This window comes from Bos indicus, chromosome 15, assembly GCF_029378745.1.
Source record: "Bos indicus isolate NIAB-ARS_2022 breed Sahiwal x Tharparkar chromosome 15, NIAB-ARS_B.indTharparkar_mat_pri_1.0, whole genome shotgun sequence".
NCBI lineage: Eukaryota > Metazoa > Chordata > Mammalia > Artiodactyla > Bovidae > Bos > Bos indicus.
In genome coordinates, this window is record NC_091774.1 from 47,221,187 (window position 1) to 47,248,608 (window position 27,422).

The 27,422-nt window shown below is 51.3% G+C and overlaps 1 protein-coding gene across 2 annotated transcripts; it reads left to right on the top strand.

Annotated features, from left to right (window-relative positions):
* The first annotated feature begins 1,633 nt into the window (after positions 1-1,633).
* Positions 1,634-27,422, top strand: TRIM3 (tripartite motif containing 3). Of its 2 annotated transcripts, none has more exons than XM_019975463.2 (12): positions 1,634-1,785; positions 10,179-10,344; positions 17,428-17,659; positions 17,887-18,038; positions 18,236-18,416; positions 18,699-19,431; positions 19,551-19,654; positions 24,754-24,921; positions 25,106-25,274; positions 25,525-25,595; positions 26,575-26,715; positions 26,845-27,422. In XM_019975463.2, the coding sequence occupies exons 2-12, from the start codon at positions 10,214-10,216 to the stop codon at positions 26,995-26,997; spliced, it is 2,235 nt and encodes a 744-aa protein (XP_019831022.1). In that variant the 5' UTR covers positions 1,634-1,785; positions 10,179-10,213; the 3' UTR covers positions 26,998-27,422. The 2 variants fall into 2 exon arrangements, with proteins under 2 accessions (XP_019831022.1, XP_070659864.1); XM_070803763.1 differs by having other exon boundaries at positions 1,639-1,811.

Below are 27,422 nucleotides of genomic sequence, written 5' to 3' on the forward strand. Positions count from 1 at the left end.
GATGACCAGGTAAAGAGTAAGGGGAAGAGCATCTTAGGCAAAGATGCCAGTGTATGTGAAGGCCCTGAGTAGGAACTGGGAGGAATTAGCTTGGCAGAAATGAAGGGGGAATGGCTAGAGGATGACTACAGAGGCAAGGTAGCAGATCATGCTGAGCGTTTTCAGGCTGCTTAAGGACTTGCCCTTTGTACAGAGAGCTGTTGAAGCCTTAACAGAAATTTGATGGCATGAAGGACATTTAGGGTTGAGGAAAGAAGCCTGTGAGGCTTAAAATAGTGTTCTACAGACCCAAGTCACCTCATATTGGGTAGTCTTCTAGCCCTGGCCCCAAATTACAGAGCAATCATGAACCCTGAGGCTCATTCACAGACACCAGAGCACCTGTGCCAGAATTGAGGCAGGTGAAAGTCAAGGCACTTCCCAGGGTCCCTGCTGCACCCAGATGTTGCCAAACCTGAACCTTGTGTGTTGCAAGAAAGCTCCCTAACAGCATTTTCATTTAGTGAGGGTCCAGGTACCATTGCCCTATATCCCTTAGCCAAGGAATGCTCCAGAATTCAGCATGGTCCTCTACCTCAAAAGCTGCAGTTATCTGACAAATTTGATTATTGAGTGGTGGCCCCCCAGCTTATGGGTCACTGGGATACTTCAACATGAAACGTTCTGAGGCTCCAAGTGACTGGAGCCAGGACCTACAAGCAGAACTCAAACCCTGTTTCCAGCCCTTTCTACCTGAGTGAACAGGGTTACTGTCTGGGGAGCCGAGGACCCTCAGTTCTTTCCGTTGCAAAACACGGCTAATGAAAGAAGCTACCTATTGAGATGATGAGTATTAAAGAAGATCATATATTTAAGGTGATGCGTTATGTGTCTGGCACATAATAAGCAGTCCCTGCTAACAGTTACACTTTTTATTATTTTCCACTGGGACTGGTTTTCCACAATGTGATGATTCTGAGAATCGCTCTGGTCTTGGATGGTGGAAGGGAGTCGCTAGATGGTCTGAACCATAATTTCCTCGCGAGGGGGCTCCTGAGGGAGAGCCAGGCACTTTGAGCCAAATCAAGCCCCATCTTTCTCGGCCGTCAGCCCCTTCTCCCAGAGCTCTGGGTACTGCCCTTCCACTTTGGGGCTCTTTCGTCGCCGAGAGATCCGCGCCGAGGCACAGGCGATCCCTGTCTCCCCCGCTCAGCAGAGACCACACTAGCATAGTCCGTAGGAGCCCCCCAAGACAGCCTGGAAGGGCACCTCCGGGAGGCAGCCCTTACCCGCTCCCAGAGTCCGAAAACCCTGCTGCCCAGACGCCTTTTCGTAATGAAGCGTCCGCCCAGTCCCTGAGACCGACTAAGCTGCCCTTTCCTGGAACCGTCAGGACTCAGAGGCAGCTGGCGGGGATCGAGGATCCGGGATCCGGGATCTGGCTCAAGGGTTGCCCAGCCCGACCGCAGAGGCACCGCCTGCAGGAGCCTCAGGGGAGTCGGGGGATCTGAGCGGGTGGGGTAGGGGCGGGCGGGGCCTCCGCGGCGGCGGGCGGAGCGTGGGTGGGTCTTCGGTCTCCCAGCCGACCCCTCCTCCGGCTGGTCCGCAGCCCCGCCCCGGCCCCTCCCTCCGGCCTGTGCGGCGGGTCCGGCGGCGGCGCCGGCGCGGGGACAGGCGGAGGCGCGGGACGTGGGGCGGCGCCGCGGGCACGGCCGGGCAGACGGGCGCTGGCAGCAGGGGCAGCGCCGCGGGCCCCTCGGAGTGGCCGCAGTCCTGGTCTTGGCCCTCCCATCCTGCCTGGCCGCGGTGAGTGCGACGGGCGGCCCCCAGGGGTGCGTTTGTGTTCCTGTCTGCCCGGGTCCGGGTCTGGGTCGGAGCGGCGATGTGTCTGTCCGAGTGGCTGTGGGTGGGGGCATAGATGCTTTTCAAAAGCTGTGCCTGTCTCTGTCCACGTGAGGCGTGTCCCTGTCCGTGAGAGCCGTAGGGGGATTCTTCGGGCTGTGGCTGCTCACGTGAGGTCCATGTTTGAGGGGGGAGGCGCGGGTGGATGGGTGATGGTTCCTTAGAAGAGCGCAGGGTTTGGGAGCTTGTGTATGTTGGCGGAGGGTGTCGAACAGTGCGGCCGAGGATGATGGGGGGTGGGGGCGCGGGTGGGGTTGCTGAGTGGGACTCTGGAATCTAGTGGCCCAGCTTGTCTGAGGGTTCCTTTTTCCCTGGTGCAGACACTTCCACCCCTTGCTACCCTCTCCGTCCTCAGGCACCTAGAGGCCCATCGGCGGGTATAGAGGACAACGTTTCCTCCTCTAGCCCTGGCCTCAGGACGGGCAGCCTCATCCGGAGGCTGTTTCTTGTTGGAAAGGACTCTTCTGTTTCCCATGCAGCCAGAGCCCCGCCTGGAGGACCCCAGGCTCCTCCCTGGTTCTGGCCTCCTCCCTTCTGGACTTGGCTTCAGATCATGGGCTGCAATCCTGCAGGGACAGATGGTTGCAGGTTGGAGGGGCAGGCTGCACCCCAGGGAGGTCAGTCCGCTAAAGGCAGGTCCTGGGCTTGTTCCTGTGCGAGGGTCTCTGATGTGGAAAGCATAAACGAGGACTGGCCCCTGGAGGAAGATGAGATCTGGGAGGTTGGAGCAGGTGCAGAGGTCTTCACAGGTCTCTCCCTGCCTGTCTGTCCAGCTCATCAGTGCCCATTCATCCCCTAAGCAGGGCTGTGATTTGCTGCAGAATTGGAATCAGCTGCAGGCCTGACAGGTGCCCTGCCTCCCTTGGCTTGCATGCCTCCAGTGACAGAGCACTTACTACCTTCTGCTATGGGGAAGCTTCTTTATGTTGAGTGGAGGTCTTTTTCCTTGGAACTTTGTTTCCTTGTCTTGTTATTGCCTTTGATTTTGCCTCTCTGTCTGGTGAGAGGGAACTGCAGTGATTTAAACATGGCTCTCTTGTCACCAACATATACTGAGCACCTCTGTGTGCCAGGTGCTGCCTCAGCCACTCAGGGCACAATGGCATTCTTGCTGAGAGAAGAGCCTGAGCAAAGACCCATAGTTTGTATAGTATTTGTGTTTAGAAAAACAGAGCAAAATCATTTTGCTAGACTAGGGTAGAGGGTGTTCAGAAGGAGTGTCATTGGTGCCCTCAACTCAGTAAGAGAGGTAGACAACTACAACCACTATCTAACACACCTAGCCTTGCTGTGAAAACCAGAAATCAAATACTCAAGGTTGTACAAGGTTGAATTTGATCATGGACACATATTACAATCTGTAGAGACCTTTGGCTGGACAGAGAACCTTGGGAATCTCAGATCTGGGGAAGAGAAAGATATGCCACCCACACACACACAATTTGCAAGTAAGAGGATGGAGTAGGAACTTGTCCAGAGTCTTACCTTGCATTAGTGAGGTTAGTTAGAGTCAGGACTAGCCCCTGAATCTCCTGACCTTTAACCAAGACACATTTTAGGAACAGAAGCAAGGATATAGTCATAGCCTATATCTGAAAATTGGACGAGAAGGAATTGAGAAGACTCCCAGGATTCTGGCTGATGGAGCTAGATGGACGGTGGTGGCTTTTATTGAGATGAGAGATGCAGCAAGATGAATAGGTTAGGGGAAAGTGAAGTCAGTTTTAGACTAGTCTCTAGCATCATCTCTGTACAGATGTCCTAGGTACAGCTAGATATATAGGTCTGGGTTCAAGAAAGTTTTCTGCATAGGAGATAAGACTTTGGGAGTCGTTAGCAAGTGGATGGTAACTGAAACCATGGGAGATGGTGAGATCTCCCAGAGTATGAAAGTGAGGGGAGAAAAGGCCCTAGAACAAAGCCCTGAGGAACTAGACAGATAAGGAATGGACAGTGAAGGAGCAGCCAGAGAGGCAAGTAGAGAACTGACATCAAGTGGGTCATGATAACATCAAGTACAGCCACTGTCTTTTTGAATCTTGCTCTCTTGCCCAACTGGTCCATGTTTCTTAATCTTTCATGCTTCTGTTCCTTGACTCACTGTTTTCCCAATGTACTTATCCTATTTGTCCCTCAAGATCCAGTTCATATATCCCTTCTTCCGAAAGTTTTCTTTATTCTCCTTCCCTACCTTCAGAGTTAGATACTTCCTCCTCTTTGCTGCCACTGTAGTTTGAATATGTTAATATCATGACACTTATCACATTGTAGGTTATATATTTACAAGTCTGATTCCCACCCTAGTCTGAGAACTTGTAAAGGACAGGGAGTGTGTCTGTTTCAGCATTGTGTCTCCAGTAACTGTTTTAAGGGCCTTGTCCAGAGTGTCCAGGAAATTTGATTGCTTGATAGGTTGATCAGCTGATTGAATGGTTCATTCACCTACTCAGTCTAGCAGTAGGGGGCGAGGAGAGTGGTACTGCAAATTTCATCACTTTCCTTCCTTGCCAATCTTACTGCAAGGGTTCCTTGGCTTTGAGGACTTTACCTCCTCCAAGGTTTCAACTGTTCCAGGGAAACCCCAGAGATAGTAACCTGCAGCATTTGTCATTTTGCTGAGGCTTCAAATGATCGAGTAGACTTGGAGGCTAGTGAACAGGAGAAAGTCATTTTCAGAAGTGAGTGAACCTAACTGGCCTCTTGCAGCCACTGTTTAACAATGCCTTGGTCACCCACCTTTACTCACAGCTGTATAAGTAATGTTATACTGGGACTCCTGTGAGGTTGTAGGGGGAAGTCCTGGAGGAAATTAGATGCTGCTTGAGAATTTGGAGAAACTGAAAAGCCTTGAAATACATCCTTTGCAGATGTCAGAGATCTAGTGGAATCAGCACTGGCTGTCTTCATTTGCTCACAATCAACTTCCTCTTCAGCCCCCTGGATCTGGCATCCTTTCCTCCAGCCCTTAGAAACCACACTCCCTGGGGTTAATACCAGCTCTTTTAGAGCTTTAGATCATGGGAACTCTTTGCAGCATTTCACAGTGAAGACTGTTCTCTTATCCATGAAGCTGTCTTCTCCCTTTGCTTTCAGGATATCTTTCCTGATTCTCCTGCCTCTTTGGCTACATCTTTTCAGCTTGTTTGCAGGCTTTGCTTCCTTAAATGTTGAAGTTCCTTGGGGCACAGTCACAGGCTTTCCTTTCTCATCTTATACCCTCTCTGGATGATATCATCCACTTCGATAGCTTCAGGCACCATGTCTACACCAAGGACTCCAAATTCATTATCTCCAGGCCAGACCTCTTTCCTAGGCTCCAGCTTATCTTTCCAATTGCCAGCTGGATCTCTCCACTCAAAAGTCCTGTAGGCACCTCAGATTCCTTTTACTAAACACTGAGCCTGTCACCCTCCCATTCAAACTGCTTGTCTTTCAGAGTTTCCAAGCTAGAAAACTATGAATCATCTCTAATTCTTTCTTCTCCCTCTGCTCTTCATATCTAATAACTGGTCACCAAGTTCTGGGATTTCTTGCTATGAAATCCACTTCTGTCACCTCCCTTTTGCTACTCCACTAATGAAGGTCACTCTCATCTCTCCTCTAGAATATCATGGCAGTCTCTTAACTTTCTACTTGTGACACCCTTCATCTTTTTTCCACACTGCAGTCAAAAATTTACTCTCCTCTCTCCCTCACCCTGTACTTAAACTCTCTCCACCTCCCCACCCTGCCCCTAAAAGGTTTCCTTTGCTCTTTGGATAAAGGCTTAACCCCCTACCAGTGTAGAGTCAAGTCTAAATTCCTTAATAAGACCAACAAAACATTGTGATCTAACTGCTGCTTACTCCATCTCATTTCTTAGCCCTCCCCTGTCACAGTGTTTGATTCAGTCTCCTGTTGCAAAAGACATGCTCTGTGTAACTCTTACCCATCCTGGAGCTCTTGAATGGCCTTTTCTTCTGGAGAATTCCCTTGACCTCCAACCTTTAGTACCCTCTTCCCCTGCCCAGGATCTAGGTTAGGTGACTCTTAGCAATCTGTCCTTCCCCATCATAGCCCTCACCATATTGCACTGCAGTAATCTATTTATTGGGTTTCCCTGGAGGTTCAGACGGTAAAGAATCCACCTGCAATGCTGGAGACCTGGGTTTGATCCCTGGGTTGGGAAGATCCCCTGGAGAAAGGAACCGCTACCTACTCTTATTTATTAGATTGTGGAATCCATGAAGGCTAAGCTGTGACTATTTATCTTTGTATCCCCAGACCTAGCAGAGGTGCTGAATGAATGCTGAAAGAGGAAACCTTTAGAACCTCAGTTAAAAGATGGGAAGGATAAGGGATGCAGAGATGGCAGTAGGCAGCCTGAGGAAGCAGGGTGAAATCTCAGCTCTGAGTTCAAGATCTTCCAAATGTCTGCTGTGATAAACAGTTCATTTAAACCATGGCCTATAGGACCTTGGGGGCAATGAGATGGGAGTGGTGGGAGCAGAAGCCCAGGAGAGGAAGGGAGCCTAGTGATTTAGGCGAGGGCGGGGGATGAGGGAGTTGGGGAGTGGGTATGACCTAAGCGGCTGCGTGCCCAGCATGTCTGGGTGGGGAACTGAAGCAGGAAGGGGAAGGGAGGGAGGAGCTGTCAGTGCCTGGATGGAGCCCAATCCCCGCCCCTGTGTGACAGGCTGGGAGAGCCCCTTGGGCTTGGAGAGAGGCGGAGCCTGACTTCCAGCTGCCCAAGAAGGGCCGGGTGGACCACTCCTACTCTTCCTCCCAGCCCTGCCCTTTGCCAAACAGAAGCATCAGCTTGGCCCTGGCCTCCTGTTCCTTCCGCCAACCCTCAATCTGTCCTCTTCCTGCTGGGTTATTGTCTTTGTATTAAATCTCCAGATTCAGAACCCATCATTTCTGGAGAAGGAACCTCAGAATCCCAGTGCCCACATCAGGGAGGATGCTCACAGGGATGCCTTCCACCCTGCCCATGCCCACCCTCACATAAACATGAGACACATGCAGCCGAGCCTCTCTCCTGCCCCTCCACAAACCTGAAGAGGGCTCTGGACTGGCCCCATTGCATTCATTCATTCGTCTTTAGAGAGGCCCATGCTGCATTGAGCTGGGCACAGAAAGGGATGGCCTGCCCCTCGTCACTGCCTGTTTTGAAGTAGTCTGATTATCTTTCTGCCTCCTTTCATGCCCATGTTTCTCTCTTAAATGGTTTGCATCCACTTTGTTAATTTCTTCATCTCCAGTCATCCTTCCATCACTCTGACTTGGCTTCTGCCCTTTCCATTCCACCACATCCAAATCTGTTGGATACCCTCAGTCTTTATCTTCTTTCACTGCTCCTCCTTTCTTGAGTCAATCTCTTTCGTGGATTTCCTTGATCCCATACACTCTTGCAACCCACTCCAGTACTCTTGCCTGGGAAATCCCATGGACAGAGGAGCCTGGTGGGCTGTCGTCTATGGGGTCACACTGAGTCAGTCATGACTGAAGTGACTTAGTAGCAGCAGCAGCATACACTCTTGGTCTTCCTCCCATCCCTCTGGGTTCTCCTTCACTCTTCACTCTCTGTCTCTAAATGGTCCCATCCATTATCATTGCTGTGCATGCATGCATGCTCAGTCACTTCAGTTGTGTCTGACTCTTTGTGACCCTATGGACTGTAGCCCGCCAGGCTCCTCTCTCCATGGGATTCTCCAGGAAAGAATACTGGAGTGGGTTGCCATGCCCTTCTCCAGGGGATCTTCCCAACCCAGGGATCAAACCTGAGTCTCTGGCATCTCCTGCGTTGCAGGCAGATTCTATACCCACTGAGCCACCTAGGAAGCCCCACCATTGCCTTAAGTATCCTTAATATGCCAGTGCTTCCAAGTCCAAAACCAGTCCAGACCTCTCCCTTGAGCTCCTATATTCTATTCCTTACTTGACAACTCTACCTGGGTTATCACATCTCAGACATAATGTGGCTAAAATAGAACGGCCCAAATCAGTTCCTCAGCTTCACTGTCTCTGGGCACAGTCCACCATCTGCTCAGGCGGGAAACCTGTGAGTCCTTATTGCCTTATTCCTTTCCTCTCCACATCTGGTCAATCATGATATCCTTTTGACTCAACCTTATGGTTATTTCTCAGCTCAGTCCACCTTTTTGCTTATAGGCTGGTGGCTCAGATGGTAAAAAGTCTGCCTGCAAACTGGGAGACCTGGGTTCGATCCCTGGGTCAGGAAGATCCCCTAGAGAAGGAAATGGCAACCCACTCCAGTATTCTTGCCTGGAAACTCCTATGAATAGAGGAGCCTGGAGAGCTACAGTTTATGGGGTCACAAAGAGTCAGACACGATTGAGCAACTAACACACTGCTAATACCCAACATCAGCCTACCTAAAGAACTGGGGTAGCCTCCCAAGGGGTCTTCCTGCTTCCACCTGGCTCTTCTTCAATCCTCGTGGCCACCAGAATAGCTTTTTAATTAATTTATTTTTTTTTTATAAATTGGATCATTTCCCTCCCAATTTGGGATAAAACCCAGATTCTTAACATCAAGGTCCTTTGTCATCTCATTCCCAGAGTCACCTCCAGTCTTTTATTCCTTTGTTCTAAGCATGTGGTCCTTTCGGGTTCTCAATGACCGTTTTGCCTAAGAGCTCTCCTTCATGTTGTTCCTTTAGCCTGGAATAAATTCCCTCCCTCAGTCCCTAATGCCTCTACCCTCATCCCTGCCATTTACCTTCTAGCCCCTCAAAACTCTGCTTAAAAATCACCTGCTTGGAAAGGCCTTCCTCAATCACCCAACTGAAACCTCATAACTTTCTCATAGCACCCTTTCTTCTGTATAGCACTCCCTTCCCCAAATTTGTAATTATATATATATATATTCATTTATTTACTTTTTAAATATCTGTCACCACCTCCCCACCACAAGGACAGTGACCATATCTGTTCTATTTATCACTCTATCCCCAGTGCCTGTACAAAGTAGGCACTTAATAGTTATTGAATTACTGAATTTCTTCAATAAATACAAACCAATCCTTATGTCAGACTCTGTGCTAAGTGCTAGGATTAAAAATGAATAAAATATAATACCTCTCTTCAAGAACTCTGTATAGAGTGGAAGAAACCAAGAAACAACAAGAAAATTACAGTGTAGTGTATAAGGGCCAGGATGGAGGAAATACAGGGTGCAGAATGACACAAAGGTGGAGCACCTCATCCAGACCTCAGGAAATCAGGGAAGGCCTTCTGGAGGAAGTGACATTTACACGCAGACGTGAAAGATAAGCAAGAAATTAGTCAGACGAAGTAGGGGTTAGAAGAGGATCTCAGGCAGAGGGAACAGAATGTGTGACTGCCCAGAAGCAAAAGAGAACAAGGAGTTTTCCAGGAACTGAAAAGAAACCAGTGTGACTGCTCACAGAATCATGAGATGTGAGGTTGTAGAGGGAGGTATGGGCCAGACAAAGCTAAGCCTTGTTGGCCAATTTAAGGAGTTTGGACTTTGTCCTCTGGACAATGGAGAACCATTGAAAGAATTTAAACAGGGAGTTAGTGACTAGATGGAATCCGTGTTTAGAAGCTTCATTCTGGCTGCAAGGGGGATTGGTGACAAGCAGGCAAGGAGACAAGGACACCAGTTAGGTTGTTGCTGTATTGTTGGAGAGAACTGGTGACAGCATGAATTGAGGGTGGTATCTGTGCATTTGGAGTAAAGGGGATAAGATATTGGGGAGGCAGAATCCATGAGACCTGGATACTGATTGGATGCGGAGAAGAATGTGACCCTGGGCAGTTGTGCTGGGAGGTGGATCAGAGCACTGCTAGAGGGGCTGTAGGTGGCCAGAGGAGAGACACTCTATCAGAAAAGCCTCCTGGGGGAGGGTTTAGGGGAGGCAAAGGAGATAAAGGGCGGGTGTGTCAGTGAAAGTGTACATCCCTGTACTGTGCACTTGACTGTACTTGACCGACACAAGTGTGAATCCTCAAAACAACCATTTCAAGTAGGGATCAGTATTCCCATAACTGCAAATTATGGAAACTGAAGCACAAAGAGGATATATAAATTGTCCAAGGTCACACAGCTGGGAAGAGGCTGAGCTGGGTTTGAAGTCCAGTCTAACCTGATGCCTGTGCTTTTGACCAGAGCAGTAGGCTCAGAGGGTCCCCAGTCCAGCTACTTCACCTTGCTCCATTCCCGGCAGGGAAGAAATGGGGCTAGTGCTTTTCAGGGACTGTGGGTGGTGGGGATCACGCGGAGGAAGGGAGTGCTGGCTTCCCTGGTGCTGACCATCTCTCTGGGTACAGGCTGGTGTGAGTGGCAGGAGCCACCCGTGGGCACCATGGCGAAAAGGGAGGACAGCCCTGGCCCGGAGGTCCAGCCGATGGACAAGCAGTTTCTGGTGTGCAGCATCTGCCTGGATCGGTACCGGTGCCCCAAGGTCCTGCCTTGTCTGCACACCTTCTGTGAAAGGTGAGGGGGTGTGTACTGGGGAGGGATGAGGACCTTGCAGGCCCTCTGGAGAAGGGAGTGGCGTGTGTAAACCTGTAAGAGGTGAGGGAGATGTGTGCACACGTGGAGGGGAGCAGATGAACCCTGACCTACAGAAGATGAAGGTTTGGACCTGCGAGAGGACCAGTGGTTTCCTAACACTGGGTGGCGCCTCCTGCCGAGAACAGGGCCTTCTGTGCCCCTGCCCAAACCCTGAGGCAGCCTTCGACATCACCAGAGAAATCAAACAGAACTGAGGCTCTCAACCAGCTCTGGCACCAGAAATTTCTGACCAGTGGGAGGATGTTCAAAGCTAGGTCTATCCTCCCTGCCCATCCTCATTGTCATCCTGAGGTACTGAGTGGAAGGCAACCCCTCCCAGCCTCTGGGCCTCTATCTATTATTCATTCACTCAACAAATATTTATTTATCGAGCAACTACTATGAACCAGACCTGTCCCAGGTGCTGGGCAAGCAGTGATAAGCAAAAACAGATATGATCCTTGCTCTTAAAGGGCTGACAGTATAGTGAAAGAGGAAGATAGTAATCAAATCATCATACAGCCGGACTACTGATAAATGTAATATTGCAGATAAATGTAATATTGATACAGATAAATGTAATATTGCACCCTGAATGAGTGCTGCAAATAAAGTGCTAAGATGGGATCTGTTAGAATTTAGAGAATCAGAGAAGGCTTCCCTAAGGTCTGATCCAGAGGCTGGATGGGAGTTAACTGAGTGAAGGGAGTGGTCAAAGCCTTCCAGGCAGAAGGCAGAACACGGGGAGGCCACGTGGCATGGGTACCTGCATTGGGTGAGAGGCTCTAGAGGAAGCCCGGCAAGGCTGGAGCATAGTGAGTGCAGTTGCGAGTGGCCTGGGACAGAGCTGGAACTCAGACAGAGAGGGGCTTTGTTGACCACTTGGGAAATTTTGTTCTTAGCCTGAGAGCCACGTGAAGCCTTTGAAGGGTTTCATGCATGATCACATCTGTATTTTGACAGTATTGTCTCTCTCTTATCCCTTATTGTTCTGCGGTGAGTTACCAGATCCCTGGGTCTTGTCACCATTGCCTCCACCCCACCCTCCCAGCCCCTTCACTGAGCCCAGCTCTGCCCCAGGGATGCTCTTCCCTTCCAGTCCTGCTCTTTCAGGTTCCAGCTCTACTGCTGTCTCTCCTCTTCATCAGCTGGAAGCAGTCTCAGCCTTCCTGTCTATTCTTACATCAACCTGGCTGACTTTACTACCTACCTATGCCCCTTAGTTCTTGACTGTTTCTCCAGGGATGCCCTCCATACCACTTCAGTCAGACACCCTCCCAAAGACACCCTGGATCTTGCCATCACCCAAAATAATGCCACTTCTTCTGTGGCCACAAGCTCCAGCATCCCACTCTTGGCTCCCATCACTCCACTTTCAGTACACCAGCTTTGACTGGGGGTAGATATCTAATGCCCTTGACGGCTCCCTCTTCTCCCAATTACCCGCTCCTTCCTGGACTCCCTGTCTTTCCTACCCATTCTGAATCCTATGCAGACCATACACCTTTGTCCTCTTCCAAACCCATGTGGCAGAAGCCCAATCCTGGATCTGAGCTGTAATTAGATGTCTCCACACCTTCTCCTACACCCAGATCACTGAGCACTCCTGGAAAAAAATCAGTGCCTGAGAAATTATAACAATAGCTACCATGTATTGATTGCTCACTATTTGCCAGGGACTGGCTAAGTGATTTACATGTATTGATTTACTTAATCCTTCCAACAGATACTTTATTATCCCCATTTTTAAAGAAGAGGAAACTAGGGTTCAGAGTCATTAAGTAATTAAGAAATATTTCCAAGGCTCTGCAGCAAGTTAAATAGTCAAGGTCTGAATCCAGATTTGACTGCAGAGTCTTCTCTACCAACTACCACTCACTCATTCACTTATCCCTTGGTCCCTGCTCTCAAAGACTTATGCTCTAGTGAGAAGCGATGGACAGTAGGCGAGCAAATAATCAAACAGGAGAGTCACAGTTTGGACTGTTTTCCAGGAAATAAATAGGGAGCAGGTGAGGGTGGTTGGGCCAGGGGCTAGTCTACAGAGAGTCATCAGGGAAGGCTTCTCCAAGGAAGTGACATTTGATCCAAGACCTGAGGATGAGAAGGAAACAGGCACGTGCAGATTGTTCCAGGCATGGGGATCATCTTTGCACTGTTTCATGCAAAAGCCTTAAGGAAGGAGTAATTGGGGCATGTTCAGAGACTGGAGGAGAAGCCATCGTGCATGAATAAGGAGGAAAGTGGGGTGAAGTGAGGTAGGAAAGAGTCAGAACAGTTCATGGGGGAGCTTGGCAGTTTTAGGAAAGTGTTTGAAGTTTGTTCTAAATGCAATGGGAAACCCTGGAGGATTTTCTTTAGCAGGGAAATAATGTGACATAAATTGGGTTTTTCAAAGCTCATTCTGGCTGCTGTGGAAGAGTGGGTTCTACAGAAGCAAGAGTGGAAACAGGAAACCAGTTAGGAAGCGCTCGTAAGCCAAGCATGAGCAACACAGAGGATGGGGTTCTTGATGAGTTCAAAGGTATTCTGCAGGGTAAACCCCAGATTCAGCAAGCTTGGAAGAGAGCTACAGGGGAAACTAAACGGAATGGTTGAAATGCAGACTTCACAGTTGATGAGACATAGTGGTGCTGGGAACATGGGAGTAGATGGTTGAGGTTAAGTAGACAAAAAAATCCTGGGGATAAGGGGGTACAGAGGCTTAGGAACTAAGAAATCTTTTTTTTTTTTTTTTTCCTCACGTCATGCACAAATGTGTGATGTTAGTTCTCTGACCAGGGATTGAACTGATACTCCCTACATTGGGAATGCAAAGTCATAACCGGTGGACCACCAGGGAAGTCCCTGGAACTAAGAAATCTTGATGGTGGGTGGGTTACTCTGTGGATGTCAGAGTCATTGAGAATAAGGGCAGGAGTGTGTGTTAGGGTGGGAGGTGAGTAATAGAAGAAGAGAGTGAGCCAGGAGGAAGACTTATGGGGAAGCAACCATTAAGTCAGCAGAGACAACAGCAAGGTGGGGTGTTGTAGACAGAAGGCCTGAGCTTCCAAGGAGCTGAAGAAGGAGAGTTTAGCAGTGTTCCAGTTGGGGGTGGGGAGGACTCAACCCCACCTTCTGGCCCCGAGGAATGTGGAGTATGAGACCAAAACCACCCGAAGGGGAAACTAGGTCACCGATAAGTTAATATTTGTGAAGCACTTAGAACTGTGCCTGGCACGTGGTGTTTGTTAAATGAATAAGATAATTAATTCAGATCAAGAGGTGTAGACAACATTAAGAGGGGAGATTGAGGATATGGGAAACTTTGCACCAGTCAGATCTTCCCTCCACAAATTGGTGGTCTCCAAACACAGTGGCTCTAGTGGTAAAGAGACCGCCTGCCGATGTAGGAGACTTAAGAGACGCCAGTTTAATCCCTGGGTTGGGAAGATGCCCTGGAGGAGGATACTGCAGCTCACTCCAGTATTCTTGCCTGGAGAAGTCTATGGACAGAGGAGCCTGGCAGGCTATGGTCCATAGAGTCTCAAGCAGTCAGTCACGACGGAAGCGACTTAGCACGTGTGCAAACACAGCGCCATCAGTCTGTTTCTAGCAAGACCCCTCTCCTCCTCCCTTCAGTGCTGAATCCTAGCCTCCTTGTCCTCCTGGACCCGCCTTCACCCACTCATTTGCTTTCAGCCGCTAACCTTGCCTGAAGCAAGTTGCTGCTGCTGCTGCTAAGTCGCTTCAGTCGTGTCCGACTCTGTGCGACCCCAGAGACGGCAGCCCACCAGGCTCCCCCGTCCCTGGGATTCTCCAGGCAAGAACACTGGAGTGGGTTGCCATTTCCTTCTCCAATGCATGAAAGTGAAAAGTGAAAGTGAAGTCGCTCAGTCGAGTCCGACTCTCAGGGACCCCATGGACTGTAGCCTACCAGGCTTCTCTGTCCATGGGATTTTCCAGGTGAGAGTACTGGAGTGGGGTGCCATTGCCTTCTCCTTGAAGCAAGTTAGGCATCCTAAATTTGTCCCCTGGTGCTCAAGTACAGCCACCTCCATTCCCCCTCCCTCTATCCATCTGCTCCTCCTCTTCAAGCCAACCTGAGCCACTCTCCCATCCCCAGACCTTGTCCCATGTCTTCTAGTCTCTTGCCTCCCTCCTCTGCTGGCTCATCAATTTATACATGCTCAAGCCTCCCATTACAGATAAGAACTCTGCTTTGTCCCTCTGTCCTTCCCAGCTGCCATCCAACCCCTCAATCTCCTTTTTACTCAAACTTCCAACCTCCCATTCACTCTTCAGTTGGCAACATTTTCCCATCCTTGCCTTCCCTGACTCAGCTGCTTTTGACACTGATGACTACTCATTCCCTGCTTCTGGAATTGCTCCACTCGGCTACCCTGACACCGTCTCTCCTTCTGTCTCTCTGCCCGTTCCTCTTTGCTCTCCTCATTCAGTATTTGCTGGGTCCTGCTCTTGGCACTGTAATCCCCTTAGCCATCTGAATGTTGGTGGCCTCCCTCCCTCTCTAACCTGCCTTCTCCCCAAGCTGTCTACTGATTCCCTCTGCCTGGATGTCCCAGTGTTACAGTAAACTCAACCAGGCCAAGGCTGAACCTCCCTGTAAACTAGTCCTCTTTCTGTGTTTCTCATCATGGTGAATGGCACCACCATCCACTTAGTCATCTAAGCTAAGATCCTGGGAGTCAACCCAGGCTCATCTTTCACTCCCTGTATCTAATCAGACAACACCTCCCACTGGCTGCACTTCTTAAACACTTGTCAAATTTGTTCCATTTTGGTCTACATTGTTATTGTTCTGTTGCTAGGTCATGTCTGATTCTTTCTGACCCCATGGACTGCAGCATACCAGGCTTTCTGTCCTTTACCATCTCCCGGAGCTTGCTCAAACTCATATCCATTGAGTCAATGATGCCATCCAACCATCTCATCCTCTGTTGTCCTTTGGTCTACATTGCTATGCTAAGTCACTTCAGTTGTGTCCGACTTTGTGCGACCCCATAGATGGCAGCCCACCAGGCTCCCCCGTCCCTGGGATTCTCCAGGCAAGAACACTGGAGTGGGCTGCCATTTCCTTCTCCAATGCATGAAAGTGAAAAGTGAAAGTGAAGTCGCTCAGTCGTGTCCGACTCTTAGCGACCCCATGGATTGCAGCCTAACAGGCTCCTCCGTCCATGGGATTTTCCAAGCAAGAGTACTGGAGTGGGGTGCCATTGCCTTCTCCGTGGTCTACATTGCTAGTGCCTAAATCCAGGTCTTCCTCACCTCTTGTCTAGACTATACAAGAATATCTTGCATAAGCACATGCATTACCTTGGATCTGCCTCTCGTGTTTCACTAGCTTTGTTATCTTGGAGCACTTAACTTTTCTGAGTCTGTTAACAAGCATCAAATATACAGTGAGTGGCACATTGCACCTAATAAATGGTAGCTGGTAGCTGGATGCTAGGGAGGAAGATGCTACCACCCCTTGGCTGCTGTCTCATCATATTCACAGTTACCTTCCACACAGAGAGAGTGAAGAGGAGCTTGATAAAGTGTAAACCTGGCTCTATCATGCTCCTGCAACGCCCTCCTGCTGTTGGGATAACTTCTAAGCTCCTCGGTGTGGCCCAGGAGCCCTCCATGAGCTGGACTCTGCCTCTCTCTCCAGACTTCCCTTACCATTCCTTGCCTTGGAGTCCTCTCTAGCCACCTCGAACTGCTTATAATGTCCTAGTCATACTGTGCTGCTTCTGGTCACCTTCTGTATCTGGACCCCCCTTCCTCCTCTCCCTGCTTTCTCTGGTCAGATAAACAATTATTTGTCCCTGAAGATTTTGCTTAAGTCACCTCCTCTTCTGGCTTCCTGGCTACCCACTCCAGCCACCCTTGGCCAGATGCCCTTTCTGTGAATTTCCTTATTACTACATATTCTGTGTTCCATATATTTATTTATTTGTTTTGACTGTGCTGGGTCTTTGGCACATGGGCTTCTCCACTTGTGGCGTGCAGGCTTTAGAGCATGCAGGCTCAGTAGCTGTAGTGCCCATGGTTAGTTGCAGTATATGGGGTCTTAGTTCCCTTACTAGGGATTGAACCCTGGCTCCCTACAGTGAGGGGCATTAACCACTGGACCACTAGGGATTAACCACTGGACCACCAGGGATGTCCTTGTGTTCCTTATATTAATGATCAGTAATACTAATACCCGTACATGAATTTGAGCAAACTCTGGGAGATAATGGAGGACAGAGAAGCCTGGTGTGGTACAGTCAATGGGGACACAAAGAGTCGGGCACGACTTAGTGACTGAACAAAAACAAATACTAATAGTCTACATTATATAGCACTTTGTGTGAGTCAGGCGTTGTCAGCACTTTACATTTAATCCTTCATACTTTGTGAAGCCTGTACTGTCTCCATCTTACAAAGGAGGGGTCCTTAGTACATAAAAAGTTAAGTAACTTCTCAGGGGTCACATAGCGTAATAGGTGACAGACCTGGGAATTGAACCCAGGCAGCCTAACTTCAGGACTCCTGCTTTTAATCATCACACTGTTTACTTCTACAAACTCTAATTTTGTTACTTTTTTTCCTCTATAAACTGGAAGTATTTTAGAGATAGCACTGTGGTTTATCTTTGTATTCCCAGAGCTTGGCACAAATTTGGCAAGAGTAGGCAGTCAATAAATGTTTAATGAGTTAATGGCAGGGGGGTGGGGACAGGCAGTCGCACATTTTCTGTGAGAAGGGTTTGTAAACACCTGTGAAAGGTGAACCTGTGTTTGTGCACACTGTGAGGAATGCCAATACGTCTGCTCTTCTGAGACGTCAGGGGTGTGTTCCCACTCAGTTGTGAGAGAGAGAGGCCTCTTACCCCTGCTGGCAGGACAGGATGCGTGTGCCAGCCAGAGCGGTTTCCAAATGAATGTAACAGCACACCTGAGAGGAGAGGGACTGGCACCCATAGCGGGTGGGGGGGCATTCTGACGCCACCTCACCCCTCCATTCCTCTGACGCCCCCTCCTCCCTGGCCAGATGCCTCCAGAACTACATCCCTGCCCAGAGCTTGACACTGTCCTGTCCGGTGTGCCGGCAGACGTCCATCCTCCCCGAGCAGGGCGTCTCCGCACTGCAGAACAACTTCTTCATCAGCAGCCTCATGGAGGCCATGCAGCAGGCACCTGATGGGGCCCACGACCCCGAGGACCCCCACCCCCTCAGCGCAGTGGCTGGCCGCCCCCTCTCCTGCCCCAACCATGAAGGCAAGGTGGGCCCAAGCAGGCCCAGTGAGGCCAGGACTTGGGGTGGAGGGGCAGGAGCGGTCGGGGGAGGGGGCTGAGAGGCTGTGGGTGAGAGGGTATTTCTCTGGGTAAAGTGGTCCAGGTAAGGGGATGCACCTGGTAGGTGAGAGGCAAGGAGGGCAGGTGGGGGAGGGGAGGGGACAAAGAAGTCTGGTGTCTAGTGGATTCCTGACTGGAGTCCTTATGCTGCCAGACGATGGAGTTTTACTGTGAGGCCTGTGAGACGGCCATGTGCGGGGAGTGCCGAGCTGGCGAGCACCGGGAGCATGGCACGGTGCTGCTGCGCGACGTGGTGGAGCAGCACAAGGCGGCCCTGCAGCGCCAGCTCGAGGCGGTGCGCGGCCGGTAGGCACCTGGCGGAAGAGGGCTGGTGGGGTGGTGCTTTCACAGAGGCAGAAGAGAGACCCTGGGGAGGGTGGAGATACAGGGAGGTGGCAGGGAGGGGAATTCACCCAGCACAGCGGTAGGGTCCCCAGGGAGAAGGAATGGCTTGGCACGGGCACCCTCAAGCAGCCCCACTGTGAGATGTTTCCCCTCCCCAGACTGCCGCAGCTGTCCGCAGCTATCGCCTTAGTCGGGGGCATCAGCCAGCAGCTGCAGGAGCGCAAGGCAGAGGCCCTGGCCCAGATCAGCTCAGCCTTCGAGGACCTGGAGCAAGCGTTGCAGCAGCGCAAGCAGGCTCTGGTCAGCGACCTGGAGGCCATCTGTGGGGCCAAGCAGAAGGTGCGTCTGCTCACCCTTTCCCACCGCTGTCTATCCTGAGACGGCCTGCTGCCTTCCCCGCCTTTCCACACCTGTGCACACCTTCCCCTGGCCTCTGCTTTCCACCTCCTCACGTGGTCAGTAGGTGCTGCGGGCATCTGTGTCCTTTGTCCATACTCACCCTCTTGTATTTCTTTCATGCCATAGTACAAGTTCATCAGGAATCACAAGAAACACCCCCTCCCTAGCCTTACCCCCAGCACATCAGTCTTCTCACCCAGACCTCCCGGAACCCCTCCTCAGGTGTTGCAGACCCAGCTAGACACACTGCGTCAGGGTCAGGAACACATCGGCAGTAGCTGCAGCTTCGCAGAGCAGGCACTGCGCCTGGGCTCGGCCCCGGAGGTGCTGCTGGTGCGCAAGCACATGCGAGAGCGGCTGGCGGCTTTGGCGTCACAGGCCTTTCCGGAGCGGCCCCATGAGAACGCACAGCTGGAACTAGTCCTCGAGGTCGACGGGCTGCGGAGATCGGTGCTCAATCTGGGCGCACTGCTCACTACCAGTGCCACTGCACACGAGACAGTAGCCACGGGCGAGGGCTTGCGCCAGGCGCTGGTGGGCCAGCCCGCCTCGCTCACCGTCACTACCAAAGACAAGGATGGGCGGCTGGTGCGCACAGGCAGCGCTGAGCTGCGTGCGGAGATCACGGGCCCGGATGGCACGCGCCTGCCGGTTCCCGTGGTGGACCACAAGAATGGCACGTACGAGCTGGTGTACACGGCGCGTACGGAAGGCGAGCTGCTCCTCTCGGTGCTGCTCTACGGACAGCCGGTGCGCGGTAGCCCCTTCCGCGTGCGTGCCCTGCGCCCTGGGGACCTGCCACCTTCCCCGGACGACGTCAAGCGCCGCGTCAAGTCTCCTGGCGGCCCGGGTAGCCACGTGCGCCAGAAGGCTGTGCGAAGGCCCAGCTCCATGTACAGCACGGGCGGCAAACGGAAGGACAACCCCATCGAGGATGAGCTAGTCTTCCGAGTTGGTACAGCGGGGCCGAGAGCTGAGCCAGAAGGGGCGGGGCGGGATGGGTGGGGCCAGAGGCTCAAAATGACCTCTGTGAATTTTGGTCTGTTTGCGTTCCATCTGTTCTGTTCCCCACAGGGAGTCGTGGAAGGGAGAAGGGTGAATTCACCAATTTACAGGGTGTGTCCGCAGCCAGCAGCGGCCGCATAGTCGTAGCAGACAGCAACAACCAATGTATCCAGGTAAGCTCTCCCCTAACAGCAAATAGAGGTTCTCAGGCTATAGCCTACTCAGAAACAGAGTATCTCTGGAAGGAAAGGTGAAACCCTGCAGAGAGTACCTTTTCTTAAAGAACAATGAATCATGGCACCACCCCTCACCCAGTCACTTGCCACCCCAACCTCACTGGCCACAACAGTAACCAGCAGCTTCACAGTTGGGCACCAGGGTTTACTGAGCTAGCAGCCTCTACCTCCCAGGCTGTGGTCAGGCCGGACCGGCTCCTGGACCCCGAAGATCTGGCTCATTCTTCCTTTCCCTCTGCCTCCACCTGAGGCTCCACTGGCTGGCTTACATCTGCCCTTTTCACCACCGTGTGGTCAGGGTGCAGGCTCCGCCCTCCCCTACTATCTTCCAACGTGCCTGTGTATCATCTGTGCTAGTCTCTGCAAATGTCCAGTTGACTAGACGGCCAAACAAGGGTAACTTGTGAAAGCGGTGCCTTCCAGTGGCTAGAACGTAATGCATTTCATAGGCGGTCCTGCCCCTGGCCCTCCTAGTGCCTCGTGCACCTGAGTGGAGCATCCACCACTCAAGAGGATGTGGTCTCTGCTGCACTCTGGGCTCCAGAAAGCTAGAAAATGTGGTTTTCTGTCTCTGATCCTTATAGTGAGCCTAGGAGTGGGCAGAGCCTATGACAATCACCAGGGTGCTAGACGCAGCAGTGCAGTTCAAAGCTCAAGGTCTGAAACCAGACACCTGGACTTGAATCCTAGTTCTGCCACTTACTGACAAGTCATGTGACCCCTCTGATCTTTGGTTAACTCATGTGTAAAATTAGGAAAAGAGTACCTCAGAGAGCTGTCTGACATAATGTACTGTGCTTGACACTGAGTGAACCTTCTAACGTTAGCTGTTGTTGACAATATCATTGTCCAGGTGGGGGCTGTAAACAAAAGCCAGGAGGTGGGAAGGTGCTGGAGAGGGCTGTTCAGGGAGCTGGAGAAAGGGGCTGGAGGGAGACTATATTAGGAGTGAAATATCTGAGGTCACGCTGTAAATGGTTTGGGAGCAGAAGCTATGGGATTTTGATTTTGATAACTGCACAGGATTGCTTCTACCTACTATAAACTTTCAGTTCTAGAAAACGTTTTGTCAAACAGCAAAACTTGTCCTTGAGCCTTACTTCACGGTGTACGTTTAAACTTCTTCCCGACCCTCTGCCTGAGTACCCCTGTCACAGATACGGCTCTCGCAAAGGTCTGTTACCTTAGGCTCAGCTCCACCTGGCCCTTGCTTTCCTCCTAGCAGACTGAAGGAGCCAGGGGCTCTCGAATGAGTGTATTCCCCAGCCTGTTTAGCCTGCCTTTATTCTCACCCTATTGCTAAGCTCAGAGGAAAGGAGAGGCTCAGGTCAGCACAGGGAGGCATTTGGGTCCATCCTGCATAGCATGGAGTGGAGCGAGGTGGATGGGTAGGGCTGGTGATGAGGCCTGCTGTCGTACCCTCCACCTTCCAACTCGGTTCCTCCTCTGTATGCCAAGGGTGCTTTTTGGCACAAAAGTTGAGGTTGGGGAAACTTCTTCTGGGGTGGACACACACGTCACTTTGTCTCCCCAACAAGGGATTGTGCTTGTCTGTTGTTGCCAGGTGGGAACTTAAGAGGGAGGGCCTAGTGCAGCCCCCTCCTCACTCCAAATACTTCCTTCCCCTGCAGCAATCTTCCTGGCCCCTGCCCCCACCCATACAGACACCTCATAGCTGCTAGGAGCCTGGCTTTGAGTTCTAAAGCTGGGTTTCTGCTGCTTTCACTCTGGGGTCCTCAGGTCTGGTATGGGCCAGGCTTCCAGATGGACTGTGACTCCCTCCTTGGTCCATGAGGATTGGAGTCCTCATGAACTTTTCCTCCTTTGGAGCTGGCTATGGTGACGGCCAAGACAAATCTCCTTGTGTTGAATCCGCATCAGCTGACAGGAGAGAAAAAACATTTTGTGATTTTTGAATGAAGGGTTTGATTTGGCTATATTACATCCTTGTGTAATTAATTGTCTGAGTCCAGAAATTTTATCAGCTCTTTTGTGAGAGCATCCTCATTTCTTGCAGGCAGAATATTAATCACATTGTCCTCTGAGCTCCCTCAGCCTTTGGCCCTGGCCCTTTTCATTCTTTACTAGAATCACTGGTTTGCTTGTTTTATTTAGTCTCTCGCCCAAGTAGACTCAGGTCCTAAAGTTGCTTACTGTTACTGTGGCATAAGAGAGAGATGTTAAGGGTCAAATTAGGGCACTGGTAGATTCTAGAGATAAGTAAGCAAATATGACAGGTTTTGATGAGCCATCAGATATCAAAGGAGAGGGAGGGATCAAGAATTGCAGCGCTTGGTGCTCTGGGTAGGTAGTGTTGCCTTTTAGGAACGGGCCTGGGAATAAGTTGATGAATTCACACGTTCATGTGTGGTGAGTTTGAGATAACTGTGCAGTACCCGAGGAGAGGTGTCCTCCCCGTTCTGGTCTGGGAGTGAGCTGATGGATTCATCCGTTTGTTGAATGTCTGCTGTGCGCCAGTTGCTACACCAGTGCTGCAGTGCAGCAGCACACGAAACAGACACAGTCCGTGCCCCACCTGGGGCTTACATCCTTAGAGGGGAACACGGCTACTTAGCAGTTATTTAGTTACAGAAGTGACAGTTCTTATAAAAAGAGCTAAAATGTGTATTATGGAGACCTAACTGTATATGTTGATTCAGGTAGTAGAATTGACCATTAAAAGCTTCTCTGCAGAAGTGACCTGGGAATTCTGACAACTGGAAGGTGAATTGGAGTTGGCCAGTTGTAAGGGGTGGGATAGGATAGGATGAGAAGAGTAAGACCCCCGTAAAGCCTCAGTGTTGAGATAGAAACGAAGCTGCTTGGAGTGAAGGACGCAGATGTGTTGCTTCACTGCCGATCTGGTTGCACCTTTTCGTCTCTCTCAGCCCGTACTGCCTATCTTCTTGTGCTGGCAAGTGCTGTCTAAGCACGGGACCAGGGCAGAACCCAGAGGCTGTTCTGGTCAGACAGGGAGGGCATGATGCAAGGTCCATCTCAGGAAGAAGTGATGTCCATAGGTGGGACCAATTCAAGCATCCCAGCAGGCCTGAAAAATGGGGATGTCGCAGGCGTGGGGACCTCAGTCCACTAAAGAGGGAAGAAGTCTGGATCAAGAACAAGACCAAGGTCTATAACTTGAGTCCTGCAAGGCTGCTCTTGGCTTTGATTTACCTTGTGTCCCTAGAGTTATAACAAAGACTTAGGCAGAGAGAGAGATGTTTTGGCTGTGAGGAATAAGCAGGAAGGCTTAGCTATAGAGAAGAAGAGCATTAAAGTAGTGTTTTAAGGATGGGGAGACCTGACCATGTTGCTAAGGTGGGGGAGGTAGAAGCAGGGGTGAGAGGTTGAAAGGTTTATTCTGTCCAGATTACTTTATCAGCCTCATAACCTAGAGGGTCCTTTCCCCTGACCCTCACCTAACCCTTTCTTGTCTGCTACCAAGTCCTGGTGAGTCTTCCTCCTTATGTCTCTTAAGTCCATCTACTTCCCTCCAGCAAGTGCCCTGGTCCAAGCCAGCATTAGTTCTCCCCTGGATCACTGCAGCACCTGACTAGTCAGCAGTTTCCAGTCTTGACTTCTCCCTGCAGCCAGAGTGCTCTTTTTACTCCTTTTCAAAAAAATTTGGCCATACCATGTGGCGTGCAAGATCTTCGTTCTCCAGTCAGGGATCAAACTCTCACCCGCTGCAGTGGAAGCGCAGCACCTTAACCCCTGGAGTGTCAGGGAAATCCCTAGTGTGCTGTTTCATAAAAAGCTCCCATGGGCTTTTTCCAGCACCACTAAGCAATTCTTCAATTCTCAGTGGACACTGACCAGCGATCCTATGAATTTGCCTCAATTCTGATACTACCTGGAGATGGCATCACACCCACAGGTTAAAGGCTCAGCCCCGTAAGATGGCCCTCTTCAGAGGCTAATCGACAGTTCAGGTTGTCGCCTGTACTCTGACCCACCAGCTGTAAATTGGAAGCTCCTACATCCCACTCCTTGGGTTCAAATAATTAGCTACAGCAGCTCACAGAATTCAGAGAAACATTTAATTATGTTTATCATATCCTTTATTAGTATAAAGGGTATTATAAAAGATACAGGTGAACAGCCAGAAAAGAGGTACATAGGGTGAGGTCTCCTAGTGTAGGAGCTTTGGTCCCTTTGGAACTGGGGAACACACCTTCCTGGCACCAACCCGGAAGCTCATCAAATCTTGTTGTTCAAGAGGATTCATAGAGCTTAATGTGTGCTCCCCACCCCTTCTCCTTCTCGGAGGTTGGTGGGCAGAGCTGAAAGTTCTGACCCTTTAATCAGATGGTCTTTCTGGTGACCAGCCTCATCCTGAAGCTATCCAGGGGTCCCACTCTAAGTCCCTCATTAGCATAAACCCACAAGGGGCTCCTTGTGAATGACAAAAGACACTGCTACTGATTAGGAAATTCTTTCAGGGTTTGAAGAGCTCCGTGCCAGGCACTGGGGACAAAGACCAAATATATTTCATATTATAGCACAGAGTCAGATCTTATCTTGTCATTCTCCTGCCCAGAGCTTTTCAGTGACTCCTCATCGTATCCAGAATAAAGCCTTCTTCTGTTGTTTACGGAAATGCCCATTGCAGTCCAACCGCACTGGACAAGTAGTGCCCATGCTGGGCTCAAGTAGTGTGCATATTGGACTCTGTGCCTTTTGCATATTGTTGACTCTTTTAAACACCTTCCTCCTCTCTCTCTACTCTCCAGCTCTGGCTCATCTCTTGGCGTCATTATGAGGCTGTTAACTCAGACTTCCCCTGCTCTTGGAGCCTTTCCTGACCACCCCTCACCCCTTTCACATCCTCACGATCCCAGCCACGCCTCTGCTGCATGTCCCCTAAGGTCTGCCATGTCTGATTCTGCCCTGTGCCCCAAGCAGGGTGTCAGGAAGTGCTGGTTGAGTGATGAATGAATGGGGCGGGGTCTCCTCCCTCAGGATCCTGCTCCGCTCCCTCTGTGCCCACAGTCTCTCCCCTCCTGCCCTCTCCCTCCCTCGGTCCTCTGCTCCAGGTTTTCTCCAATGAAGGCCAGTTCAAGTTCCGCTTCGGGGTCCGAGGGCGCTCGCCCGGGCAGCTGCAGCGCCCCACGGGTGTGGCCGTGGACACCAATGGAGACATTATCGTGGCAGACTATGACAACCGTTGGGTCAGCATCTTCTCCCCTGAGGGCAAGTTCAAGGTGAGAGGCCTGCTGTCACTCTACCCTGCAGCCTTGGTGGCCAGCCGCAGTGACCATTCTAGTGCCTCCTGGTGGTCAGGGCCTGGACTGCCCGATCCATCCTCAGCCTAAGGTTCTGTTTTGGCGCCAGGTTGGGACTGCTCACCCCACCAGGCAGCCCCTAACAGGTAACCCCTTCCTGCAGACCAAGATAGGAGCTGGCCGCCTCATGGGCCCCAAGGGAGTGGCTGTAGACCGGAATGGACATATCATTGTGGTCGACAACAAGTCCTGCTGCGTCTTCACCTTCCAGCCCAATGGCAAGCTGGTGGGCCGTTTTGGGGGCCGTGGGGCCACTGACCGCCACTTTGCAGGTATTGGAGGAGGATTTAGAGACCTAGTTCCTGAAACCCCAGCCCCAGAGAACTCCCTTACATGCCCCAGTTCTAAAGACCCCTTCACCTATATTTTGGCCCTAGGGGACCCCGTCCCTACTGTACCCTAGCACCATCATCCCAGAGACCCCACCATCTCCTCACAGCCCAGCTTTGTCATCACAGAGGTTCTTCCCCGCTCCGCTCAGTCTCCTGGCTTACTGCCAGAGAGCCCACTTTTTATTTTCAGGGCCCCATTTTGTGGCTGTGAACAACAAGAATGAGATTGTAGTGACGGATTTCCATAACCATTCAGTGAAGGTCAGTGCCCTCCCTCCCTCCATGGCCACTGTCCCAGCATCCTTTCCTCCTCCACAAGACCCCTCTCTCTGTCACCTCCCTGCTTTCTCCCCCAAGATCATTCCTTTGCTCAATAAACATTTGTGACGTGGCTGCATTGTCCCAGGAACTGTGCTCAAAGCTGGGAATAATCACTATGTTAAAACAAATAATGTTCCCTGTCTTCTTGATTTTGGTCTAGTGGGGTTGAGAAAAAGGTGCCAGGATATTGTAATATGATGTGGCAGATGCTGTGTTGCAGGAGTGCAGGTAAACTTGTGAGGGTGTAGCAGGAGCCCTTGATTTAGGTGAGACCGAGAATGACCTGAAGCACAACTGGGAATTAACCAGAAGACAGGGGGACAGGAGAAGCCAAGCAGGCGGAAACTCTTCCCGTGTAGTTCAGGTAGTTCAGATGGTTTGAAGAAACAAGGCTTGCTCACTCCCTGAAGGGGCTTGCTCTCTTCCTAAGAGTTATGAGGAGTCACTGAAGGATTGCAGGCAGGAACGTGATGCAATCTTATGTGTCTTAGAGCGCTCTGGCTGGGGTGAGACTAGAGGCAGAAAGATTAGTCTTCTGCAGTAATCCAGCTGAGCACCATTGCAGTGGCGGTGTATGCACAAGGTACAAATTTGACACAGACTCAGCGGCTTATGGTAGTAACGAGAGGTCAAGCAGAGGAGAAGGTGGGGTTTAGAGTGACTTGTGGCCACGAGGGTGTTGCCAGTCACTGGGAAGTAGAATGAACTGCCTTCCTGGGGAAGATGAGCTGCCCAAGGGACATCAGCAGGGGTGTCCAGTAGGCAGTGGGATGCATGGACGTGAAGCCCAGGGAGAAGAAACTGGTTTACAGCTGCAGATGCAGGGGTCCTCCGCCCTGGGGCTTCACCCCATCCTCCTCCAAGGCCCTGCCTTCTGCCCGAGGCCGGGTCCCCAGCCCCCAGACCTTTTCTCTGCCAGGTGTACAGTGCCGATGGGGAGTTCCTCTTCAAGTTTGGCTCCCATGGCGAGGGCAACGGGCAGTTCAACGCTCCCACGGGGGTAGCCGTGGACTCCAATGGGAATATCATTGTGGCCGACTGGGGCAACAGCCGCATCCAGGTGAGGAAGGCCCAGGGGTGGCATGAGGCTGAGGTTTCCCACTGGGCCCCATGCACCCCCCTCCCCAAATGCCGCTCATCTGCCTGATCTCACCTCTCCCTCTCCCTCTGATCTCCACTCCCTCCCCAGGTATTCGACAGCTCTGGCTCCTTCCTGTCCTATATCAACACATCTGCAGAGCCACTCTATGGCCCCCAGGGCCTGGCACTGACCTCGGATGGCCATGTGGTGGTGGCCGACGCCGGCAACCACTGCTTTAAGGCCTATCGCTACCTCCAGTAGCTGCACAGGGGGCCTGCCTGGCTCATGGAGGGACGGACATAGGGGTGATTGGACAAGATGGTCTGGCCGGGAGATGGACCAGACCTGGCAGCACTGAATGTGGGCTGCGGGCGTGGGTGTGCCCGGTGCCCCCCCTCTCCCCCTTCCCAACCCCCCACGGTTGCACTTTATTTATTCGGTTCTTGCTTTGGTGACTGGGTGGGCCTGGACCATGGTCCCAAGGATGTGTGCAGAGCTTCACCCTCCCCTCCCCACCTTACACACCTCCCCGTCTCCTCAGTCTGCTCCCCACCCCCCAGCCTGGGGCCAGAACAGCCTCTTACTCCAGGGCGAAAGTCCCTCTGGTTGTCTCCCTACCACCCTATACACACTGACAGAGGCAGCAATACCCCACCCCCCATATTAAATAAATGTGTTCACCACCA

Bases quoted from the DNA above. Each gene is read 5' to 3' on its own strand.
- TRIM3 (XM_019975463.2), top strand. From the start codon at position 10,214: ATGGCGAAAAGGGAGGACAGCCCTGGCCCGGAGGTCCAGCCGATGGAC. The intron at 10,345-17,427 runs GTGAGGGGGTGT...CTCCCTGGCCAG, and splicing joins CTGCACACCTTCTGTGAAAG to ATGCCTCCAGAACTACATCC. The intron at 25,596-26,574 runs GTCAGTGCCCTC...TTTCTCTGCCAG, and splicing joins TCCATAACCATTCAGTGAAG to GTGTACAGTGCCGATGGGGA.